General features: G+C 54.1%; 7 protein-coding genes across 7 annotated transcripts; 4 read left to right on the plus strand and 3 right to left on the minus strand.

Moving 5' to 3' along the window:
• Positions 1-364: 364 nt before the first annotated feature.
• CH63R_01382 (Ankyrin repeat protein) lies at positions 365-2,763 on the plus strand (the record flags this gene model as incomplete). The annotated part of the gene is made up of 2 exons (XM_018296357.1): positions 365-792; positions 855-2,763. The coding sequence occupies 2 exons, from the start codon at positions 365-367 to the stop codon at positions 2,761-2,763; spliced, it is 2,337 nt and encodes a 778-aa protein (XP_018164719.1).
• A 607-nt stretch (positions 2,764-3,370) lies between these two features.
• Positions 3,371-7,674, plus strand: CH63R_01383 (Tetratricopeptide; the record flags this gene model as incomplete). Its single annotated transcript, XM_018296358.1, has 2 exons — positions 3,371-3,489; positions 3,552-7,674. 2 exons carry the CDS (start codon positions 3,371-3,373, stop codon positions 7,672-7,674), a joined length of 4,242 nt encoding a protein of 1,413 aa, XP_018164720.1.
• Positions 7,675-7,922: 248 nt separating this feature from the next.
• Positions 7,923-8,657, minus strand: CH63R_01384 (RecQ mediated genome instability protein Rmi1; the record flags this gene model as incomplete). The annotated part of the gene is made up of 1 exon (XM_018296359.1): positions 7,923-8,657. The coding sequence occupies one exon, from the start codon at positions 8,655-8,657 to the stop codon at positions 7,923-7,925; it is 735 nt and encodes a 244-aa protein (XP_018164721.1).
• Positions 8,658-8,920: 263 nt separating this feature from the next.
• Positions 8,921-10,122, plus strand: CH63R_01385 (uncharacterized protein; the record flags this gene model as incomplete). The annotated part of the gene is made up of 2 exons (XM_018296360.1): positions 8,921-9,610; positions 9,712-10,122. 2 exons carry the CDS (start codon positions 8,921-8,923, stop codon positions 10,120-10,122), a joined length of 1,101 nt encoding a protein of 366 aa, XP_018164722.1.
• A 462-nt stretch (positions 10,123-10,584) lies between these two features.
• Positions 10,585-11,782, minus strand: CH63R_01386 (Ngg1 interacting factor; the record flags this gene model as incomplete). Its single annotated transcript, XM_018296361.1, has 3 exons — positions 10,585-11,261; positions 11,315-11,490; positions 11,550-11,782. 3 exons carry the CDS (start codon positions 11,780-11,782, stop codon positions 10,585-10,587), a joined length of 1,086 nt encoding a protein of 361 aa, XP_018164723.1.
• Positions 11,783-13,156: 1,374 nt separating this feature from the next.
• On the plus strand, positions 13,157-13,727 carry CH63R_01387 (BolA-like protein; the record flags this gene model as incomplete). Its single annotated transcript, XM_018296362.1, has 2 exons — positions 13,157-13,244; positions 13,483-13,727. 2 exons carry the CDS (start codon positions 13,157-13,159, stop codon positions 13,725-13,727), a joined length of 333 nt encoding a protein of 110 aa, XP_018164724.1.
• A 337-nt stretch (positions 13,728-14,064) lies between these two features.
• CH63R_01388 (AP complex subunit beta) lies at positions 14,065-16,444 on the minus strand (the record flags this gene model as incomplete). Its single annotated transcript, XM_018296363.1, has 3 exons — positions 14,065-14,883; positions 14,936-16,142; positions 16,215-16,444. 3 exons carry the CDS (start codon positions 16,442-16,444, stop codon positions 14,065-14,067), a joined length of 2,256 nt encoding a protein of 751 aa, XP_018164725.1.
• Between the last annotated feature and the right edge of the window lie 2,637 nt (positions 16,445-19,081).

Consider the following 19,081-nt stretch of genomic DNA (forward strand, 5'->3'; position numbering starts at 1 on the left):
GCAGAGCAGAGACCTGTTTCGGCGAGTGAGCCTAACATGGGTCACATCTGTCGATCGCGGGGTTGCAGGAGGTTTACCTCATCGCTGGAAGAGGCGCTCGTGCGCGCGCGCGCGCGAGAGAGAGAGAGAGAGAGCCTGTGTGTAATAAATGTCTTTCACCGCTGCTGTTGGCTGCCGCTAGCTTGCTTGTAAAGTTTGAAGGTTTCTTTGCGTTGTGAGTCTGTCCTTTCGCACCCATAAAATGTGCCTCAAACGACGTTCGAGACCTTTGGCTTCAACTATATTGAAACCCAGAGGCATGGCTGCTGTTTGGGCGACTGAGAAAACGGAAACTGAACCTTGAGGACACACCGTCACCGACAAAATGGACCCTCTTTCGATTGCCGCGTTTACGCTTCAGATGGCCAGCATAGCCGGCAAGATCATCGAGGGCACCGGCAAGTTCGTTGCAGAAGCCAGAGCGGTCCGTTCGAACATCGACGAGTTCAAAGACACCATCAGTAACCTACACGCTGCTCTACATAACGTAGCCCGAACTTTCAAACAGCACCCACACCAGCTTCCCTTCGAGAGAGAGCACCATCAAGACATTTACCGCATCCTGAAATCATGCAAAAGTTCGCTCGACAGGTTGTATGCGGAGCTGCCAGAGCTGGCAAAAGACCCGGGGCCGCTTGACAAAGCTACAGCAAGCTTTGTCATGACTTTGAGGTCGAATGTCATTCGAGATTCAGTTTCACACATAAGCTCGTACACTCAAGTCCTTCAACTCAGTCTAACGACTCTAACACTGTGAGTGATTCGCCTCACGACTTTGACGACATGGTAAAAGACCGCACACTGACATCAAGTAGGGGCTCATCATGGTCCCAACAAAAATCCCAGGAACAGATTCACAAAGAAATTAGAGAGCTGACCAACGCTATCCGGTCTGCAAATCTTCTATCGCGGGCTAGTATAGGCCACAGACGTCTTTTGACTGAGTGGGACGATGATATCGAAACTAGAGTCGAAGACTCTGTGTCAGTGACCAAGGAGATTCAGGCTTGGCGGATGTCGGCCGACGAGGTCGCAGCTGCGGTCACACTCCAAGACGCGGACCGACGCAAGTCTTTTCTGTCCTTTGGCCCTTCGTTTTCCAAATTGTCCCTAGATAACGACATCGGACCATCACCAGCGACACTCGGGGACGTCGAATCAGATGACTGGGATCCCGAGCCCGATCATCCCGATGGTCCAAGTAAAGACATCTTGAGCCATCAGTACGACGCGAACCAGGAAATCGTCAATCGCCTGGTGAACTGCGGCATCTTCCTACGGGCGTCGCTGTACCAGAAGAGGGGCATAGAGATCCGTGAACAGCTGAGCCGCCCTGGCTACGACCTCGAGTTCAGCTTCGCAGAGCAAGCTGCTATGAAAGAGAAACTGGCCGATATCATTTTGAGAAGTGAGACAGAAGAGGGGACCCTAGAGGCGAAAACCATACTTCAGAAGCTCTTACAAGAAGAGGTCAAGCAGCCTGAGGAGTTCAGAGATGTAGAGAGGCGTAGCCGCCTGTATCACGATCTTGGATGCCTCTACATCAAACTTGGAAACCTCAAGCAGGCCAAGACATTTCTCAGTCGGGCTCTTGAGGGTCGAAAGACCCAGGATCCTATGCCAGTCAACTTGGTACAAGAAACGGCTGACTTGTACATCAAAGCCTTGCAACTTGACGGAGCTCTCGATGAAGCACGAGGGGTGGAAGTCTGGGTAAACACCACCGTCATACCCTTGACGAGTCGCCCAGCATCACCTCCAGAGTCAGAAGACATTCCGGGCCCCAGAAGACCGTCGTCAATAGGAGAACTGTCTCAGGCCTTGGCCTGGTGTCGAAAAAACGGCTTCGACATCGACACGTCGAGCGGTTTTCGGTTTGAAACTTGCGATTTCATAAGTCGTACATCGCCGCTCCACAAAGCCATTCAAGATGAGAATGTCGATGTTCTGAGGCAGATGGTAGGGCATGTTGCCAGTCTCGAAACTGGCGGCAACCTTGGTATCCCGACGCCGCTGCTATTTGCGGCGTCAACGAAAAACCGCGATAGTGTTGGCCTGCTGTTGCGAAACGGTGCTCGAGCCGACGTCCGTGACAGCACCGGGATGAGTCCACTACATCGGTGCCAAAGCAATTCGGGGGGTGTCAACGTGGCTAAGCTCCTACTCAACAATACTCCTATTTTGCTGGACGGCATCGACAACTCGGGCAAGACGGCTCTATTCATGGCTTGCGAGATGGGGAACGAGAAGATGGTTCGTTTTCTTTTAGAAGAGGGAGCCGACACCAACATCTGCCATCAGACAAGGCGAGGGCCGATGTTGTCTCCCTACGCAAGTTACACCAACGTGTGTACCCCGTTGCTCGCCGCGATCCAGGTTGTCGCGAGAAGCTCGCGCAAGATTGGGATGATCAAGGACCTGCTATCCCACAGAGCGGACCCTCGCCTCACTGATGCCAATGGCACAAACGCTATTCAAGCAGCCAACAACGCTGGGTTGGCTGGATCCGAGATCAAGCGGCTCCTGCAGGAGCATGGGTCGGCATTTCCTCCACTGTCTAGTGATGCGTCTTCGTCGACAACCATTTTTACCAGATCCTCAACTTCAAGTGACAATGGCCCGCATCCATCGGGCCGGCGGAGTAATCTCATGAGATTTTGGAGTAAGTCGGAGTCGTCCCATTCGGGGATCGAGTCCGCTGCAGAGGAGGGAGTAAATGAGTAAAGTGGTGGCGCTGCGTCGATCAGCTGGTCTATGTTTGAATTCCCATATGGCAATATACGAGATGTGGACTTGTGCAATGCCGAATATTTGAAAGAAAAGATGCACAAATAAATCAACGTCTCATGGGGCCGATCAACGTTGAAGGGTCAGTACTAAGTTGATATAGTAAGGTAGTTAGTTGCCTGATGTTGGTTGTGAAAAGGGAGCTCACCTTCAGATATCCTTATCTTATCGCGAAGCCGGGTTAGCTGCAATGCTCGAAGCGGGGCATGATGTAATAAGGGAGGTTATGGTGGGGCATTTCCCTCTGCAGCGCTCACCACAGACAGCCAGCTCGCGCCTCACTGACCTAGCTCCTTCTCACCACCTCACCGTCGACCGGCTACCGCACAGAGAAGGTGCCGACCAGAATCTCACACTGTCCGAATCCAATCCCAAACACCTGAGTACTCTTTTGGGATATTCAATCTATTGCTTGATCTCGGCTCAGACTCCTTCTCTCTGGCCGCTTCACTCAGCTTTTCTTTCATCTTCCGTACGGCGGTAATGCCCCGCCATTAGAAGAAGATTTTACTTTCATGATTCACGATCTTGGTCACTCGACAAAATGTCAGGTGCCAAGGCTGCCCTCAAGGCCATTGGCGACTCTGTGAAACAACAGAAATGGGACGATGCCATTCAAAAGGCAACTGAATTCCTCGAGCGAGAGCCGAAGAACTATCAGGCGTACGGAAACGCCAATTTTTTTTAAGCTGTGCCATCAACGACGCTGCTGACACTTCTCACAGAACCATCTTCCTCGCCTTTGCGCTTGACAAGAAGAACCGCGTCGATGACTCCGAGAGGGCTTACAAGTCTGCTTCGTTGCTGCGGCCTAAAGACAGCCAGGCATGGCAAGGTCTGATCAAGCTCTACGAGAAGCAGGACCGCAAACGCCTAGGCGCATACCAGCAAGCTGCCATCAGCTTGGCCGAGCTCTACCGGGACTCCGACGATATGTACAAGTGCCAGGATGTTATCGATAAATTCATCGACTTTGCGAGATCCCAGGGAGACACTTCGCAATACATCGAGGCTCTCAGCGTCATCCTTCCCGGTAGCCCCATCTATCCCGCTCTTGAGGGACGGGTACCACACCCAGCCAAGACCTACGAGACAATGGCACAAATCATCGAGGCCGACGAAAAGAAGCGCATCAACACCCTGATCGGCGAGCGCCGGACAAGAATTGGCGCACGCCTGAATGAGGTGACTCTTGAGGTCAAGCGTGAAGTCATGGCCCAGAGCAAGCTCGAATTTGTCTATCAGCAGCTGATCAACTGGACAAACGATGACGAACTACGGCGAAAGTATGAGGAGAAGCTTCTGCAATACTGTTATGATCGTCTGCTGGTAGCACCTGCCGGCCCGGAGAAGGGGGCAGCCCTTCAAGCCGTCCTCAAATTGGCCCTCGACATGGTCATCATCAAGCACCCCTTCCGACTGGCCTGGGAGATTGCCATCGACTGGAAGGACGCAAAAGAAATCAAGGACTGGGATGTCAACATGTTGAGAGACTACTGCTCATTCTTCCCCGAGACCGATCTTTACAAAGTCATCACCGGCTTCTTGACGAGCAGCATCTCACCCTTTCCAAAGGCATCGCCAGCGGCACTCGAGGCGGAAGAAACCGAAGAGGAGAGCGAGGACGACGAGGGAGGTGGCGTGTCGATGGTGCCTCTGACGGAGCAGGATAGAATCCTGATGATGACGGAGGGTATCACCACATCCAACTCGCTATTCGCTCACCGCTTGGTAGGAGACTACTATCAGCATCTGGAGGAATACGAGATCAACATGGAGTTGATGCGCAAGTCGATGGAATATCTCAAGACGGAAAGAATCAAGACTGGCATGACGTTCCAGAATACCCAAGACGCCTACTCCTTGTATCTGGCTACGGCGCTGGTCTTCTACCAGTCTCCTCGACACCACACCGAGGCGAAGGCGCTCTTCGAGGGAGTCCTCGGTCACGACCCATCTTCCACTGCAGCTCTGATCGGAGTTGGACTCATTTATGAAGAGGAAGAAGATTACGACGACGCCATCGAATTCTTCGAGCGTGCCCTCAAGAGAGACCCCTCTAACCTCCGGGTCAAGACTGAAGCTGCTTGGGTCCAGGCTCTGAAGGGGGATTACGAGACGGCCAAGTCACAGTTGGAGGCCTCACTTCCTCTCATCGAAAAGGTGTCGCCGCCAGCCAAGGAACTTCTTGCGCAAACACAGTACCGCCTGGGTTCCTGCGTCTGGAACATCGACACGTCGAAAGCAGCCCGAAAGAGCCGCACGGGTGCTTACGTGTACTTCCTGGATGCCTTGAGGAATAACCTTAACTTCGCGCCGGCCTACACCAGCCTCGGCGTCTACTATGCCGACTATGCCAACGATAAGAAGAGAGCACGACGATGCTTTCAGAAGGCTGTTGAGCTTTCTTCCTCCGAGGTCGAAGCCGCCAAGCGTCTCGCGCAATCTTTCGCGGACGAAGGCGATTGGGACAGAGTCGAACTTGTGGCCCAACGTGTGGTTGACTCAGGCAAAGTTAGGCCACCTCCAGGCTCCAAAAGGAAAGGCATTAGTTGGCCTTTTGCCGCGCTTGGTGTCGCCGAGTTGAACAAGCAAGAATTCCACAAATCCATTGTCTCATTCCAGTCAGCCTTGAGAATTCATCCAGATGACTACCACTCCTGGGTCGGCTTGGGCGAGAGCTACTACTCTTCAGGACGATACGTTGCAGCAACAAAAGCCATTCTCAACGCGCAAAGGTTGGAGGAAACCATCCCCTCCGAGGTACTCGGCGACACATGGTTTACCAAATACATGCTTGCTAATGTCAAGCGTGAGCTGGCTGAATTCGACGAAGCTATCGGTCTCTATCAAGACGTTATTGATAGTCGACCCCACGAGGATGGAGTTGCAATTGCTTTAATCCAGACCATGGTTGACAATGCATTGGATTCTGTCGAGAAGGGCCTTTTTGGTAAGGCGATACACCTTGCCATCGATACTATCAGCTTTGCCTCAAAGGCAGCCGCCAGTGTCGTCGGGACCTTCAACTTCTGGAAGTCGCTCGCCGACGCTTGCTCCGTCTTCTCTGCAGTCCAAAATCGAGCTGTTGACTTCCCAGCAGAGTCCATCATGGCCCTCATTGACGGCGGCGACAAGGAAGCCTACACCATCTTCGCCGATGTCGACAAAGTCGGTACTGGAGTCATTTCTGCAAAGGGGTTGTTCTCCGATGATGAGAGGCTTGGTGTCGACTTGACAAGATGCATCCATGCGACAATCTTGTGCCACAAGCGTGCCATCCATGTCTCAGCCCACGACCTCCATGCTCAGGCTGTTGCCTACTACAACCTCGGCTGGGCCGAACACCGGGCCCACATATGCCTGCCTTCAAGTATTAGGAAGAAGTCGAGCGTGTACCTGAAGACTGCCATGAAGTGTTTCAAACGGGCCATCGAGCTTGAGGCCGGAAATTCGGACTTTTGGAACTCGCTGGGTGTCGTGACAAGCGAGATCAGTCCTGCTGTGTCGCAACACTCGTTCGTCCGAAGCCTCCACCTGAACGAGAGGAGCCCAGCAACATGGACCAACCTTGGAACTTTGGCGCTTCTGCAGAACGACATGCAGCTGGCCAACGAGGCCTTCAACCGAGCGCAGTCAACGGATCCCGACTACGCTCATGCGTGGCTCGGTCAGGGTTTCGTGGCTCTCCTCTACGGAAAGACGAAGGAAGCAAGAGGCCTGTTCACCCATGCCATGGAGATCGCTGAGGCTTCTTCTATCATCACCAGACGCCAGTACCCGTTGGCCGTGTTCGACCATATCCTGACTACAAGGTCCACCAACGTGGCGTCCTTGATCCAACCAATCTTCGCTCTTGGCCAGCTTAATAACTTGAAGCCACAAGATTTGGCATACGGACATCTGGCGACACAATTCCTCGAGCGAACTCAAGATACTGTCAAGGCGGTTCAAATACTTGAAAAGATTTGCGGCATCTTGGAAGCCGATTACGAAGTGACAGAATCTCCAAAAGCTCTGGCCCAATTCGCGCTGGCTAAGACAGATCTGGCAAGATCGTACCTTGCCTCTGGTGCTTACGAGCAGGCTATTGAGTGCGGCGAGATGGCAATCCAGCTGAGCGACGATGAATCGGACAACGAGCTGACCAAGGAAGAGCGCAAGAAGGCCCGTCTTTCCGCCCACCTGACGGTGGGATTGGCGCAATACTACAGCAAGGATGTCAACGAGGCGCTTCTGTGCTTCGAGTCAGCGCTCGAGGAATCCGACAACAACCCTGACGCAGTGTGCCTCCTTGCACAGGTTCTGTGGGCGACGGGCGCAGAGGAGTCTCGCGAGAAGGCTCGCGGTGCTCTCTTCGAGGTGATTGAGGACCAGCCCGACCACGTCCAGTCCGTCCTCCTGCTGGGCGTCATAGCCGTCCTCGACAACGACGAGGAATCTGTCGAGGCGGTTGTGTCCGAGCTTCAAGGCCTCCGGACCAGCCACAAGGTTGGAGATAATGAACAGTCTCACATCGGCGAGGTACTCGGGGCCATCACGAAACTCGGGGAGACGAGCACAGATGAGGATGTCATGACCCAAATCCAGACAGACATCATGCTGTATCCCCACTTGCCGCACGGCTGGTCGAACCTGGCGGAGTTTGGTGGAGAGCAATATGCTGCCGAGATGGCGTTGACAGTGGCGAAGAAGGGAGCGCCGCCCAGAGGAACGCTCGAGGCCGAGGATCTAGCCAAGGCATACGCGGGTACCGGGGTCGCTGCAGACGCGCAGACGGCCATTTTCTTGTCGCCTTGGAAGACTGATGGATGGAACTCATTGCGGGATGCCGTCTACGGCAACTGAACCCTGCCCTTGTTGAGTAAATGTACGGAAACACGTGGGATCGAGTATTTTGGCGATATCAGACCAAAGCTCGGCAATCTTGCATTATGAGAGCCACTTGTGATTGTTTAGAAATCCTCAATTACAGAAGCAGAAGAAAAATAACCTTGCAAAGGAGCACGTACTGCTCTATGGTAAATAGGTCAGGGGTATCAATGCCAAACTCCGAGTGATGCCATGTCATATGTCTCTCCTCCAACCGTTCGAAGCTATCCCCGTCCGGACTCGACAGCCTCCTTTAACCTCGCCATTCTCCCCTCGACCCAGGCCTTCTGCCAGGCATCGATCTTCCCGCCTAGCAGAACACAATTGTTCGACTCAAGCAGCACCGTACCCCTGGCGATGACCGTCCCCTTCTTGAGCATGATCTTTTCGCCGATGTTCGTGCTCCCAATGCCGATCCTTTCCATGCGTCGGAGCTCCATCGCATAAACCTTCTGTCCCTTGCAGTCCTGCAACACGAGCCTATGCGTCGCGTTTCGTCGTTGCTGTGACTGCTGTTGCTGCCGACCCGCACCAACACCGGCGGGACCGGGACCGGGACCGTCGTCGAGATTATCGTACTCGGGATCATCAGCAGCGGCCAGCCTTACAACCCTCCGGCCCGACGTCTGCTCGCCCCTCGCCACGGCCTCGAGCTCCTCGACCTGCTCCCAACGCGAGAGACTCAGATTCTCAATGTCGAGGACCTGGCACGGGACGTCTTTCGGCAGGACCGCCTCGGGCGTCTCGGGGTTGATCTGCGGGAGCACGGCGGTAGAGGAGAGGTCAAGGAGGTCTGCCGTCGTGAGGTCCGAGGCGAGAAGGCGCGCCTTTGCGGTGGCGATGAGGGAGGGGAGTGGAGGGGTCGGTACGCGCGAGGCCAGGGTCGTCGTCCAGGGGATGGAGGGGGTCGGGAAGGATTGAGAATTCAAAGCGGAGCGGATTTGAGTTGTAAGATCCATCTTGTGAGGTTCCATGAGTTTAGTTTCACATCGTGAGGGTGCGTGTAGTTCATGAGTTGCAGAAGGTCGAGAAGATGCGATTGCTGAAGGCGGGTATGGCTTCAGTGGGGCACCGAAGGGTACTCCAAATCCTTAGAATCCTGGGAGAACCGACCCCACTATAGATCCCCACGTTTAGCATGTGGAATTAGCGCAGCCTCGCTATGCACCTGCAGTTCAGGGGGTAGTTTCCCCCACAGGAGCTTTTCCCGCCGGCCTACCGCATGCATCACCGTCATCCATGCAACTCCAGCCTCGCTTCCTCTGATCTGTCACTATCACGAGCTTCACGAATCCTTTCCAACATAACCCCCAATTACCCCTCGGATTACGCATTGAAACTGAAAATCGAGGGATTGCGTCGAGAAAGAAGGAAAAGATATCTACTTCCTCCCGTCGCAATGTCCACTATCGCGTCCCCACGCGAACCGCCCGCCCTCACCCGTCGCATCTCGGCACAACCACACACCCCGACGTCTTCGACCAGACCCTCCCTCGATGCCCCACGATCCCTGACGAGCTCCCCAAACCCGGGCTCTGTCGCGGCGTTTGGAAACGGTACCGGGGGACCGCCGGCTGTGGGGCCCTCGAAGCGTGCAAACCGGGCCGCCCTCCGCGAGTACTACAACCTCAAGAAGGCTGCGGGCGGCGCGCCCTCCCTCGAGGTGACCGAGGACTCGGCAGACCGCGGCGGCTTCGCGGAGCACTCTGAGGTCCCGCCCAGCGAGCTGGATAGCCCGTCCTTCGACGCCGATGCGTACGTGCGGAAGGCCCTGGCGGAGAACACACTCGACGACTTATTGCGGGTGTACACGCGCGTGCTCGGGGAGATACGGGCGCTGGACGCTGAGAAGAAGGCGCTAGTGTATGACAACTACTCAAAGCTCATCTCCGCGACGGAGACGATCCGGAAGGTAAGTACCTGACCTTTGCACGCGGGCCTTATAGAGAAGGGACAGAACACGAAATAGAAGAAAAGGAACAAGGACGAAGTTGCTGAGACCGAGACCGGCAGATGCGCGCCAACATGGACCCCCTGAACCCGATGGCCTCAACGCTCGACCCGGCGATCGCCGGCATCTACGCCCAGGCGAGCTCGATCCGCGACTCGCTGCGCAAGACCGTCGCGCCGCCCGACTCCATGGAGCGGGAGGACGAAGCGGCGGAGGTACGGCGGCGGAGGACGAGGCAGCTCGCCAAGGAAGTGGTGGGCACGCCGGAGAGGCTGAGGGCACTGGTCAGGGAGGGGAAGATCGAGGAGGCCAGGAAGGAGTGGGAGATGCCGCGCCGGCTGCTGGAGGTTTGGATGGAGAAAGGTGTCGGCGGGAAAGACGTAGTCGAGTGTCTTGAGGAGGGTGACGCGGTATTCGGAGGGGGGACTGGGGAGAGCAGCGTACGGACGTCCAAAGATAGCGGCAGCTCGTAAGAGCCCGTCTTGTGAGTTTTTGATCATCCGGATGGATTGTCGAGGCATAGCGATGGAGTTATTGGTGTTGGGAGCATGCCAGTCTTTTTTTCTTTAATCGGGTCAAGTAAGAAACAGAGAATAGATTCACCAAATCAAACTGCATATCTAGACAATCAATTCAATGAAGCGTCCAATAATAGCAGCTTCACCAGACAGTCTGATTCGATGTCACAGCTCTCGGACGAGTCCGTCTTATAGCCATGAATGAGATTCAAACATGTCTGCGATATGATCCTGAGATATTCGGCAAGTACGTCAAAGGACTCGCCGGGTCATGATAATTCGACCGATCGGTACGAGGATTCTTCTCTATTTCGTTTAGAGATGGCTGGCTCGACCGTGCCTTCAGCCGCGTGTAAGCCCTTTTCTCTCACCCCTTTTCTAGGGGCATCTCAGAACCATTTCACAAGCCGTGGTGACTTACAGCTCAGAGACATCCACAATGTCGAACGGATCCCGATCGGTCTCGCTGACCAGTACCTGAACGTCGACCTCCTTGCCCTTCAGCTCGCCCTCCAGCAGCGGCTTCATCACCTCCGTCAGGTAGCCCCTCTCCGAGTTGCTGTGGAACACTGTGACGACCGTCTTGCCTTCCTGCACAGCCTTGAGCGCGTTGTGGTGCGTCATCTCGCCCGTCACGATCACGTCGGCCGCAGCGCCCTTCACGACGTCCCACCCGCTACCCGCACACACCGCCACGGCGTCGACGCGCGCCGTCGAGAGGCGGGCCGGGTCCGGGGAGGCGACCATCACGCGGCGCATGCCAACGCGCGAGGCGACGCGGCGGATGATTTCTGCGAGAGATTCCGGCTGGCGAAAGGTGCAGAGGAGTCCGTAACCCGAGCCCTCGAAGCCCGCGGGGGCCGCGGAGGAGAGCGGGTTGATGACGGTGCGGGTCGACGGAGACGGGGTTGAGGGTGAGGTCGAAGGGCCGCCGGAGACGATGTCGCCGAGCCAGGTGTTGAGGCCGTTGGGGGCGGCGTCGACGGCGGTATGGGGGCAGTAGACCGCGATGCCGTTAGCGGCGAGGAGAAGGAGCGTCGCTTGTTGTGGGTCCTTTGTTGTGATGGACTTGAGCCCGGAGAAGATGAAAGGGTCTGGAGGGTGGCTTAGATGGGAATGATGAGGTCTATGATGAGCGGGGACTCACGGTAGCTCACGATAACGCTGGCGCTCTTCTGGACGGCCTCCTCGGCGACGGCGTAGGTGAGGTCGTTGGTGAGGAGAACGACTGGGTTCTTGGGCTTACGGGTCTCGGGGGTCTCGATGTTACCAAGGAGAAGCCCCACGTTGTCCCATCTCCTATCGGCGAGCTCCTCGGGGTAGCTGAAGGGGTTGTTCAGTATAAGCCTGCTCATGAGGCGGGGTGAAGAGGGCGATCTTACTGCTTGCGCATGGCATCCACCACCAGTGCGGTGAAGCTGGGGAGGGAGTACTTGTCGCTGGCCGCCATTTTCGGGGTTGTGTATTGGGTTTGGTGAAGGTAAAGCGCCGTCGTGAAATGAGCTTGCAATAATGGTGCCCTCGTTGAAGAACGAATTGATTGGAGTCGAGGCGTGAGTAAAGCTCCGCAAGTTCGACTTATATACGCGGGTGCCCTTGCAAGCTTGGTGGTCATGGAAGGGATGGAAGTGCTAGAGCCGGTGAGCAATGCGCCTCGAGCAGGGTGTGCACAGAACCTGAAGACGCACTCTTTTCAATTGACTTCTTCCTGGTTCGAAAGGGTTAGTATGGAAGGACGGAAGCTTGGTTGTTTGGGGATAGTTTTTAGAAGTCAAGCAGGTTGCTTGGGAATATCTAGTAAATGCATATTCAGATTTCCCCCCTTTGAAGAGCTTCGTCTCGCTGGTCGTGTTGCATGACATAAGCCCCGCAATGACACATACCACACCTCCACTTCCAAGGTGTTTCTCGCCAGATCCCTCTCAGTCCAGCGAGAGTCTCTGCCGCTTTGTTTGGTAGGTAGCAATGTATTATTTATGTCATTAAGTCTTGGGTTCTCGCTGCGGGATAAGCAATTTGCCACACCGCAGACTGTAACGATTTGGATGCTGCAACAAACGGAGTGTGGCCAACGATGGATGCCCACTCATCTCTGATACGAGAGGTTGGCTTCGTAGTATTCAGTGCTCATTGATGGGGCTTCCGGTACGCTTATGTCATCCGCTCTTCTCTTCACTAATTCGCTTTGTCAGCACACCCTGGCAACAGAAATTGTGGTGTTGAATCAATTTGCTCCGTCTGGATCTTCAGAACGTCGTCAGGTGGCCTGCAGTTGTTGCCAATTCATGTTGATGAAGCTGCCGTTGCACTTGGACTTGCCAAGGTCTTTAAAGCCTGGTGATGCAATCGCAGGATCAGCCGCATGCGCTTCGATAGTAATCCATGTAGTATTCCAGACTTCTGATGGTGTTTGCCTGCAGACCGATTTGTGTCTGCTTTACACAGGTGCTCCTTCAAGTGCATGTGCTAGACAGAAAACAGGTAAAACAACCCTTGTCTATTCCATACACATATGCCGAGGAGGTAAAAATTCGCGTCATTGTACAAAGAGGGTGACCAAAGCCAGTGAAGATGCCATGCTATGATTGGATCACAATGGCCAGCTAGGCGGAAATACAGGTTCTTAATAGACAACTTTCTTCTTTGACAATAACATTAACGTTCTGAAATCACTGGATCAGTCTCAAGGTATTTTTGAGTTGAGCACCTTTGCACTCCATCCTAGGTACGAATAGATGCTTGCAAACAGCTGCCAAGCATACCAACCAAACCACTTAGCGAAACCCAATAACGGAACCCTTCCAGCAAGCACCACAGAGGTGAAAGAACCCCCCCACCATCTAATCAATCTTATCAGCATTCCGCCCACCCACCACCACCTCAGAACCCAAGCACCTCCGTTTTTCGACGTCTCCTCCGGCACCCGACCGTCGGCAATCACCCACACTCGCCAAGTCTCCAACAACTCCCAGAACCGAGGCCTTAGACCATGGCAAACCAAATAACAGAGGCCACTCTGAAGACAGTCCTCACCGAGCGTCTGCAAGCGATCCACGTCGAGATCACAGACATGTCCGGTACGCATTCTGCATTCTATTCTTCGCACTTCCACTCCAAGCCATCATACCCCCACGTCATGCCCCGCCATATTAGAAATGCGAACCGTCCAGGGCCAGCGTCATCGCATCCCATCCTATTGCAGTCCGGCAGCGCACACAAAGCCACGACCCCTTCACCCCCCTCAGATCCCACGTCCTATACTCTCGTCCACATAGAACGATTTGCATAGTACTGACGTGATTGCCATTCTTCCAGGTGGCTGCGGTCAGGCCTTCACCTCCACAATTGTCTCCCCCGTATTTGAGAAGCAAACCTCCCTCAAGCGCCACCGCCTCGTCAACGCCGCTCTCAAGGACGAGATCGCTCAGATCCACGCGTGGAGCGCAAAGTGTCAGACCCCTGCCGAGTGGGAGCGCGATAGAGCTGCCGCCGGCGGCACCACCGAGGGGCCCCCGATGGACGGGACCATCGGCGGGAGAGTTGAAGGCGTTGCTCAGTAGACGGGAAAAAGCTAGGAAAAGCAGCGGGATTGCCGAAAATCCATTACACGTGCAGACGATAGAGGGTGACTGTGCCTTGATGACAATGATTGGACATGTGACACGAGGCAGGAGGACATTGGATTCAGATTCAATCAAGGATACAAGGCATGTCGGAGGACGGCGCGATAGGTGTTTGGAGGAGACACCATTTTTCGAGTATATACATTTGGTTTCGTGGAAAGTAGAAAAAACTGAAGCAGGCTTTTCGTAGCTTCGTTCTTGTCATATATCAACCTACTCCTAACAGCATGCCTGGACTCCCAATGACCCTGCCCTCTCCTCAATAGTCACAGATCTAGAAGAGCCCCAACAAGTCCTCGTTTGTTTTCTTCCCGTTTCCTTCGCCAGGCTGCTGCGTCTGTTGGGTTGGGTGCAATTGCATGCCCGCCGGCAGGGGCTGACCCGATCCGGTGTTTCCAAAGTCGAGCCCAGAGAAACCGTTCATCATGTCATCCATGCCGCTGCCGCCTGCGCCGGGGCTCATTGGATTCGCCGCCGGCTGCTGTTGTTGCTGTGGGGGAGGAGCGTCGAAGAGACCCATCATATCCGCCATGGCACTTGAAGGGGCACCTCCCGAGGGGCTAGACACCCTGTCCGGGGTGTTGACATTGCTCTGTTGCTCGGCCGACGCAGGAGCGGCGCCATCAAAGTCGATGTCGAGCAGGTTTTCGATGTTGTTTTGTGATGAGGTAGTGCCATTGGCAGCGGCCGCCACCGACGCTGCGATAGGGTTTTCAGCCGCTTCTTGTCGTTGCTCCCGAATGGCTGCACGCTGGATCTCGTCTGCGCCGTAGCGGCCTTTGCCAACGAAAGATTCTGGCGGCTTGTGGTACACCGAGGCAAGAGTGGAAAGCTCGGCAAGCAGCTGCTCCAGGAGAGCCGGGGGCAGGCTGGTCATGGTTGTGGTAATGGCGGGCTTCTGCGAGAGCACGATATTTTTAGCGACGTCCAAATCGCCGGACAGAAGACGCCAGTAGACGTAGGCTCTGTCTCTGATATCTGGATTGTCGTTGTCTGTCGTGGCCTGTTGGAGGACCTTCTGGACCAAGCTTTGTGTGTTGCCGGGCTTCTTGAGGAAGAGTTTCACAACTGCAGTAAGAATTTGAAGTTGTGTCTGCTTCGCGTTAGCCAAATCCTTGAGCATGCGGGGTGAGGGTTTGACAAACCTGTGTGAACTCTTCCATGAAGCCCTCCACGAAACTGGCCAAAATATCGTCTGCGTTGTTGATCTTCTCGGCATACTCTCCCACGATCCAGATGAGTGATCCCCTAGCGGTTGGCTCGTCCAGCTCATCAATGTATTTGCAAAGCGTCGGGATGACACCTTCGTAGCCGGGGTACTTTCGGAGGATATCCTTGATCACAACGACGACCTCCTGAACAACATAGTTGACCTTGGTAGCGATCAAATCCAGCAGCGCATTGACACACTTCTGGCTAGCGCTTTCAATCTTGATCGCGACCTGGCCAATCGCCTTGACTGCGCGCTTGACGAAGTCCATATCGACTTCAAGAGCGTATTCCTTCAATTCCGCAAGAAGCTGGTCACAATTCTTCTCGTTCGCTATCCGCACCATGATCTCGAGCTTTTGGAGCTTGACGTAAGGAGGGTCGTTATACTTGCAGAAGAACACGCGCAGCTCCTTGCTGAGAATATCGGGCTTGGCTTGGAGTAGTAGGTCAATGTTGCGGAGAGCAACGTATTGAACCTCGGGGGCAGAAGCCACGAGAGTCACCAGGGGTGGGGCCATCTTCTTGAGGTACGACCGTACCAACTCCGGGCTAACGGCCTTCATGTGGATGAAGACGACCTTAACAGCTGCCAAAACCACACTAGGGTTGACGTGCTGGAACTGAGGCGCGACCCTCTCGCAGATGTGTTCGGCTTCCTTAGCATCTGCTGCCGGGTAGTCGGCCAGTGTGGTCAAGATGGTAACGCGTCCCCATTCCGTGCACTCGTTCAGGGCCATCAGCAGCTTCTTCAGCGTCGCCGGGGTTACCACAAGCGCTCTCGTCTCTGGTGCAGTCTCGGTGATTTCTGACAGCGCCTGGACTGAGTTCGCGACCACCATAGGATTCGGATCACCGATGAGCTCTTGCAGAGATTCCAGAAAGCCGTTCTCTATACACATTGTAGGATTGAGATCGAAGAGTTTGGCGACGCAGATGGCGGCTGTCTTGCGAACGTATGGTGACTCGTCCCGTAGTGTCTTCCGTAACGGCTCTTCCATGTAATCCACCATTTTGTCGACTCTGATGCAGCCCATCGTTCGGATCGCTAGCGCACGGATGAGAGGATTAGGATCTTCGGAATCTTGGACGAATGTGTTGACGGCTAGAATGCAGAGATCTGGATGCGACTTGGCATAGTTCCTATGTTGCTATCAGCAGCTGCTTCGGAGAATCATCCCGATTACCTGAGACTGGCCTGGAGTGCAAACTCACATCAGGTACAGATAAACGAGCTTCTTTTGATCCAGGTCGGCCGTCGCAATGTTCTTGAGAACGTCGGGGAACAAAGCCGATACATCCTTGCCCAGCGTCATCGCCATAATCGTCTTCTGGATGGACTCCTTTCGCTCGTATGCATACTGAGAGACAAGCCCTGCACGCAACTCAAACGTCTCGCCCTTCCTAGGGACGGCGAAAGCGCCGCGAATTCGATTGACCGCCATGATGGTTGGTGTTGTTGCGGGTAGAGAGCCTCTGGCTGCTGGGTGTAGATTAACGATGGGGGGCAGCGATCTGGCAGGATGATGGAGACAGCCAGTCCGATCGGGACCTGGACAAGCTCATCCAAGAAGTCGTGTAATCGGCAGCAGTCCGCTTGCTTTTGTTCGTCGCGGATGTCTGGGGGGAAGCAGCTGATGCACCTCGTCCGTATTCGCCAAGAGGTTGAGGTGGTCGAAGAAGTACCTGTCAGTGGAATGCACCCCTAACCTTAATCCCAGCCTGGCCAGCCTGGCAGTGCTGGGCGCTGATACACTTTATCCGCTAAATGAATGGACCCTCCCCTGACAGGCTCGCCTTTCATGTTCATGCATACAACGAATATTCACAGTTATCGGGATTACCTGGTTGAGAGGTGGTACCAAGTACATCGCAAGCTACATCAACAACATCAATCACAACACCACTCTTCCACTTGTCACGCTCCATCGTCGCATTTCGTACTCACTGACACGCTTTAAAATTGCAACATTCACATCAAAATTACTGGGAATTCACATAACATCCACCCTCAAGAGCAATTTTACTTCCGCGTTAAGATAGGGACAGCTAAACCAGGATCATCATGGTAAGGCATTGACGTGGAAAGATCGATGAGCATGTGTTGACCGTCCATCTTAAGGCCACTTTGCCAAACTTGCGCCGGCTCTTCATCGAGGCAAGAACGGATGATGAAGAGAGGGAAGTGTCAAGAAAGGCAGTGAGTTAATCTCGAGAAGTGATGCGATGGAATTGACTGATTCGGTCCACAGTTCTATAACGCAGTGCTATTCATGAGCTCTGTGGCGGTCTTCAGCCTGATAGCCCAGAGAATGAACGCTGCCAAATGATGAGATTTTGGCCTTCGGCAAGCGCAATCTTTGCCACCCAGCGACCGAGAGGCTGGGCATCGCCGCAACCAGCGGCGAAGCGCCAGCCTACGAGTAATACCTCACGGCCGCTAACTCGCGAGAAGTCCAGCTCAGATTCATGTGAGCTCGACTCATATTCTCCACCATGGGAGGCCAACTGGGGGTGTTCCCAGTTAATGATAACCGACACCAGCTGGCTGCCAGGAGAAATAGGCCTCCTACACTCCACCGCCTCCTGTATACCACAGGTCGCTGTGAACGCTTCTCACTCTGCCGCTCTCTTCATAAGCGCCCGCTCACTAGAAGCTGGATGTCCGAGAACCGAGCCGTGTAGTCTCACTTCAGGGGACCGGGAAGGATGGAAGCAAGTTCTCCTGCATTGCTGTGGACGACCGAATCAGGACTAAATCGGCGGTCCGATGCCCAATTGATGCTATTTTCTACACTCGCAAGAGTGGATGAGAAACCCAGAACGGGATAAGTTAATGAAGACCGAGAAAGGACTAGACACGTCGTTGCTCCTAGCTTCCAAGCCTCAACAAACCGGCCATTGAGTGATCACCTCTGAAGGGAAGCAGTAAGCGTACCCAGCATAAAGGAGTATGCCAGAGGTCTTATCAGGTTGATCATCCAATAATAGGTTGCATATCCTGTTCGTAGCATACTCACATGTTCTGGTGCCCACTTGTATGCTGTTATCCAGCGCTGGCAGGTAAGGTGCCACACGTACCTTATGATTTATCACAATCGCCAAAAAGAATCAAACGACAAAAACATACAACACCAGGTATTCGCTGGTCGTCACCGACCCAACTACTAATCCGGCCCTCACTGGCTTATCTATGGGAGAGCGGACGGGATCCCGAGTTCTCCAGTGGGTATGGTCGTATGTAACAATTCTCAATTGTTTGATGTTCATGAAGGACTCGGCAGGTGTGCCTCAATCATCATGTTGCGATAAAAGTGCAGACCGACACAAAATATTGTGGTTTTAACATATAATTCGAACTAGAAGGAGTTTCCTGGGTCTGTCTGTTCTGTAAAGGCTGATGTGTGGCTCAGAGGCTTCGCAACGGGGGCAGGCAGGTGTGAAGAGGACACCAAGTAGACGAGTCTCATGTAACACGGTTGGCCTTTTTTAAAGTGTAAACATGTCGAGAATGCTCTCTGATGACCAAGCTATTTAAATTGTACAGTAAGATTTCTGGCCTGATTCCCGTGGCTGCTCCTCTAGGCTGTCCATATCCGCATCAACGGCCCATCAAGACCAAAGATAGGATCCGTTTGTGGGAGAGGCACAGCTGCCACTTCCTCAGCAAGACCGATGTTCTCCTCTAAGGCCTTCTTTCCTATCTCGTACTTATATACGGGTGAACCCTCAGGATAAACGCCGACGTACCGGTATTCTGACTCGTCACTTGGCTGCTCTCATGCTCCCTCTGTCTTGGAAACGGACGCATGTCCAACACCGGCGGGAACAAAAACTACATCTCCGGCTCGAACTAGGCACCTCACACCAGTTCCCACTGGTTCTGAGACGCCTTCGCCAAATACCAGCTCTGAACTGCCTTGAAATACCCCTGCTAGTTTGGTTAGCGAGCTGCGTGTCATCGAGGGGTGCTTGTCTTGCCATAGGACTCATGAGTGTTGGGGTGAAAATGCTTCAAGCTTATAGCCCCCCATGTTCCCTATAGAATGTGACGTTGCATTAGCATTCCAGCCATTCAAATT

The sequence above is a fragment of the Colletotrichum higginsianum genome, chromosome 1, assembly GCF_001672515.1.
Source record: "Colletotrichum higginsianum IMI 349063 chromosome 1, whole genome shotgun sequence".
Lineage (NCBI taxonomy): Eukaryota > Fungi > Ascomycota > Sordariomycetes > Glomerellales > Glomerellaceae > Colletotrichum > Colletotrichum higginsianum.